General features: G+C 35.8%; 1 protein-coding gene across 1 annotated transcript; it reads right to left on the bottom strand.

Annotated features, from left to right (window-relative positions):
• Window positions 1–720: 720 nt before the first annotated feature.
• On the bottom strand, window positions 721–2,848 carry LOC141710925 (peroxidase 12-like). The gene is made up of 3 exons (XM_074513415.1): window positions 2,373–2,848; window positions 1,911–2,105; window positions 721–1,802 (listed from the first exon to the last, which is right to left on the bottom strand). The coding sequence occupies exons 1-3, from the start codon at window positions 2,625–2,627 to the stop codon at window positions 1,179–1,181; spliced, it is 1,074 nt and encodes a 357-aa protein (XP_074369516.1). The 5' UTR covers window positions 2,628–2,848; the 3' UTR covers window positions 721–1,178.
• Between the last annotated feature and the right edge of the window lie 1,984 nt (window positions 2,849–4,832).

Genomic DNA, 4,832 nt, shown 5'->3' with positions numbered 1-4,832 from the left:
TATCGGTTCAGGGATATTTTCATGGTCATCAAAGAAGCAACAAACAGTTGCTCTCTCAACATGTGAGGCGGGGTACATGGCAGCAGCAGCATACGCATGTCAAGCTATATGGCTAGGCTACATATTGGGCGAGTTAAATCTTGCAAATGAAGGTCCGATCAGAATTTATGTGGATAATAAATCTACTATTTCTCTTGCGAAAAATCCAGTGTCACACAGTCGAAGCAAGCACATAAATATTAAATATCATTTTATTCGAGAACAAGTGAACGATAAAATCGTGGAGCTGATGCACTGCAAGACCGAAGAAAATTTAGCAGATATTTTTACGAAGCTATTGAAGCCAGAGACATTTCAGAAAATGAAAAAGAAGCTTGGAATGGAAAGTCGAGTTTGAGGGAGAGTGTTAGAAGTCAAACTCTCCATAAACATAATAAATAAAATACAAGTGTGAATAAGATGAGAGACACATACAGCTTCCTGGAAATATGGTAGGCAGGAAAATCCAAAGCACATGCATCCATACACGGTGCGGAGAAAATTGTGGAGCAAATAAAGGTAGGCTGCATATGTTCTCAATACACGGTTTAGTTGTTATAATAAATATGATGCTGTAAGCAATGATGTAACCTTATGTTTGTTCAAACCTATAAAAAGGCTGCAAATAGGTATTGTAATAAGTACAAAGAAAAGAAAAAGAAGAGTTGTAGTTGAGAAAAAAAAACCAGAACCGAAGCTCCTTGTTCAAGAAAAAGGTAGGAGCCTTGTGTTTTTGTGTCAAGAGTATATAAGCTGTAACTTATTATTGTTATTAATATATACAGGTGTGTGTTTGTGTTATACAAACCTTTTATATATTTATTTGTTCACGGCCCATCTACGTTTCCAACATCTTTTGTGCATCTAGCATTACTCTTTATATATTCGCATTTTGCGTCCTGAGTTAGCTGTCAAGTCTCGCACATCTTTTTAAGTTGCCAAGCATAACAACAATAGTGTCAATTTCTCTATCATTTTGTACACCGAAGTTTATATAATTATAGCAAAACGTAGTCTCAGGGCCACAGCTATACCACACGAATTATTATAATAAGCTGCATGCAGTGAATACAAGTTGAGGGAATAAGTATTGTTTAAAACAAGGAAAACTAAGGAGTACATGAAATCCAATAAAAAACCTACAAACTGGATAGCTCCAATTCCTGTGCAGCTACATCAACAACAGAAGACAGCAACGTACTGTCTGAGTTTCTCACTGAACAGTTAGCCCGAATCTCCCCTTTTGTTCCTGTCACCACTTCCATCTGTCCCATTTTCAACATGGCAATCACAAACTTTTCGAAAAACAAGGTCTGGTTAACTGCAAAACTTGTTACAATGCCACGGGTCCTACTATCTGTATACAAATCTTGGTCCGATGTAAACAGTCCTTGTCGATTCATGAGATCAACGTAGTACTTGTTGTCAAACACATCCGGAGTTCGAAGATCTTGGACTGTTGTTCCATCAACTGATGCATTTTGCGGGCATGTGTTTTTGAGGTTCTTGGCAAATGTCTGGTCCGTGGTAGAGTCTTGCGGGTACAGGCGGTCCGTGAAGGAACTGCAGTGAGCTTTCCCGATTGTGTGTGCCCCTGAGAGCGCGACAGAATCGGTGGCATCGAGTTTTTTCTTGGCCAGGGCAGCAAGGATGACACTTGTATTGGCAAAAGGAGGAACCAGAATGTCTAGTGTGGCCTGTGTTGTTGCAAAGCTTTGTCCGTCACGCCTTCCTAATGGAACTTTGTAGTCTGGACCACCGGACTAAAGAAATGACGAGCATATGAACATTTTACATTTGTTAGAAATAAATAATCGCCCTTGCTTAATCAATAACAAAAACTGGGAATAATTAAGCATTGAAATATGTACCAAAACAATCGCATCACGGGCAGTAAGAGTTATTATATCAGCGCAGGAAACAATCGCACCGCATCGCTTGTGCACCTGTCTGTGAATATTATCAATTATCTCGAAAGACTTTGCTCTCAGACTCAAATTGGGTGGCGCATCCTGCTCGCTTGGGCCACTAGCTGATCCATCAAGTAACACAGAGGCATCACATCCCTGCAACGTAGTTTAAAATTCAATATTTACAAGAAATGTAGTTAATCACTCGGAGAAGAAACATAAGAGTTGGTCTAGTGCTGCAGTTAATGGATGATGTAACCTATACGAGTTTTTTGGTTTTAATTTGTTCTAACTCGAGAAGTGTCTTATTGTTAATGACAACATACTTATATGGTTAAAGCAGTCTGCATTATATAAAAAGTACAAATACTTAAAGCTTCAGTTAACAATAGTCATGAATGTGCTATACATTTAAGCTGGTACCTGGACAAAGCAATCATGGAAGTGCATACGAAGTAAGCCAGCAGCTTGTCCAATGTCTTTTTTGAAGTCTTTTTCAAGTTGTTTCCTGACCATCGACTCTAACTTGGGGCATGTTGTGTCGAAAAAACTCAAAGAAAGTCCCTTGGCAATAGGTGGAGTACCTTGTGCTTCTGAAACACACAAGTAGGAGAACAGTAGTAATGGTATACAGGAGAACAGAAAAGGAACAGAGTTGAAAGAAGTGTAAGAAGCCATTGTAGTTGTATTTCTACTTGTGATACTTGAATGTCCAAGCTCCAAGAGGAATTTATATAGGATAAATTATAAAATGCTTTGTAGTTTACAAGACAAAGTGGCCATGCCACGTGCAGAGGCGGCTCTTCAGAGGTGATCTGAACTAACAAAGTGGACTACCAACCCCCGTAGATGGTCTTGATGATTATACACAGTTGAGACTCGAACGAAATAGATTTGAAAATTGTGAGTTTGGCTATAAAAAGTGACGGTCTTAGTTCTTACATAATGTTATACGTACAAAACTAATGGGGGAAAGATATTGATATATTATATGAAGTTATAACTGTGAGATTGCATGTGGTGCAACACAAGGGGAGCTGCTCGTGTGCATCATTCCCATCACTACCTAACATACGCACAGTTTTTTTAGCCTTTTCAGTTTTTTGTTTATTGCTTAATCTAGTTTATAATGTATGTATTTGGGGTTGTTAGCAGCATCTTTTTAATGGGTACATCATACAATTCTAGGGAAGTATGTTGTTTAATTATTTATTTCATTTTTAAAAATCAATATATATATATATATCAATATATATAAAGGAGGATATGCGGGAGTTTATGTGGCGCTCTAATATCGTCTCAATCTATTTTTCTAATTTTTTAGAGTTTTAAAATTTTAAATATTAAAAATAAAAAAATATCTTTTAAGATCCTATAAGTACTATAGATGTTAGAATTTATGAATGACAAGAGTTACTTTTCCACCAGCATTCTAAATACATTTATACTCTGCGACTGCAACCTATATATATAAATATAATGATTCTCAAGCCCAAAGTATCAACTACGGTGCTTATTATTTGAAAAAAAAATTGGTTGATATATATTCGCCAATTTAATCATCTAGCATCCATATATCTTGTATGTGATATAGCATTCATGAATGTTGCATGTGCGTAAATTTTATATAATAATACTTATTTCTAAGATATTTTTTTGATTGCAGATTTAGATCAGCAAGAGTGCAAGATGAGTAAGAAAAATAAAAAGAGAAACAGGAGCATGCATGGATGACTGGATGTGTATGTATTACATTCTAATTTTTAGTATATACTTCTATCGGTTTTCATTCTAATTTTTTAAGATTTTAGTTTCTCAATTCTTGGTGATTTTTATATGTTAATTTGGTAGTATTTTCGCTGGGACTATACTCAATATGAGACTAAGGGCCCGTAAGGGTTGACTCAGTTGGTTAAAGAGAAGAAAACTATTATCTTGGTCACAGGTTCGAATCTCACGAGAGGAGAATTTATGATTATATTTCTTGAGTCAAAACATGTCGCTTAAATGCGGTTTACCTTGGTTCACGTGGTTTGCAGGCTATTGCGTGAGCCCGTGGGGTTTACCCAATGCGCACCCGAAGGGTAACGGCTGCGGGTTATCTACGATAAAAAAAAATAAAAAAAATATGAGACTAAGGGTTTTTTATTGGTTTCAGATGGTTGCCAACTTGGATGGCAGTTTCCTGGGCCTGTTCAGTAGTTGTACTTCGATGTCGGTGAATTCATGTACAAGTAGATTCTTATCTTTAGTTATGGTGTATATTTTGTATTGTGTACTTTTGATAACTTAAGTATGATAATTTGCCGGACAACAAATTTCAAAATATATAGTTAAAGAGTTTAATGGCATGAGATAAAAAAAGTGCACAAATCGCTTTAATTTGTAAAATTGTAATGATTTATGGTTTATAATTATTTTGTAGATAATTTCTTCATAATTATGATTTTGTCAAGCAATTTCTTAATATTCGGATTGCGAAAGGGAGGATATGCATCAGGTTAGGCGACACTCTAGATCGTCTCATTCGATTTTTCTTTTTTTAGAACTTTAGAATTTTAAATGCTTAAAAGTAATAAAAAATAGTTGTGTTAATATATCTGAAGTCGAATAAATATTCGAATTTATAGAAGAGAGTAGTTCGAAAAAAGTTGTATTCTTTAAAATATTTTACATATAAAATAGGTGTTATGGATTAAAACTAATATATATAATTGTCGTATCTAATAATAAGGAACGTGAGCTTCAAGGCTCGATTTTGACTGCTCTTGTGTTTTGTGACTCAATCTGCCTTAACAAGATGCCTATGTACCTTGCTGATTGCCAAGGATCAAGTCAAAAAACGTAGTTCTGATCTGTGGGGTAAGGCCCCTTATATAGATG

Source organism: Apium graveolens, chromosome 3, assembly GCF_009905375.1.
Source record: "Apium graveolens cultivar Ventura chromosome 3, ASM990537v1, whole genome shotgun sequence".
Lineage (NCBI taxonomy): Eukaryota > Viridiplantae > Streptophyta > Magnoliopsida > Apiales > Apiaceae > Apium > Apium graveolens.
The sequence above is the reverse complement of the archived record's forward strand: the minus strand, read 5'-3'. Positions and strand labels throughout refer to the sequence as shown.

Bases quoted from the DNA above. Each gene is read 5' to 3' on its own strand.
- LOC141710925 (XM_074513415.1), bottom strand. From the start codon at position 2,627: ATGGCTTCTTACACTTCTTTCAACTCTGTTCCTTTTCTGTTCTCCTGT. The intron at 2,106-2,372 runs GTACCAGCTTAA...ACTACGTTGCAG, and splicing joins TCCATGATTGCTTTGTCCAG to GGATGTGATGCCTCTGTGTT. The intron at 1,803-1,910 runs GTACATATTTCA...TCATTTCTTTAG, and splicing joins CCCGTGATGCGATTGTTTTG to TCCGGTGGTCCAGACTACAA.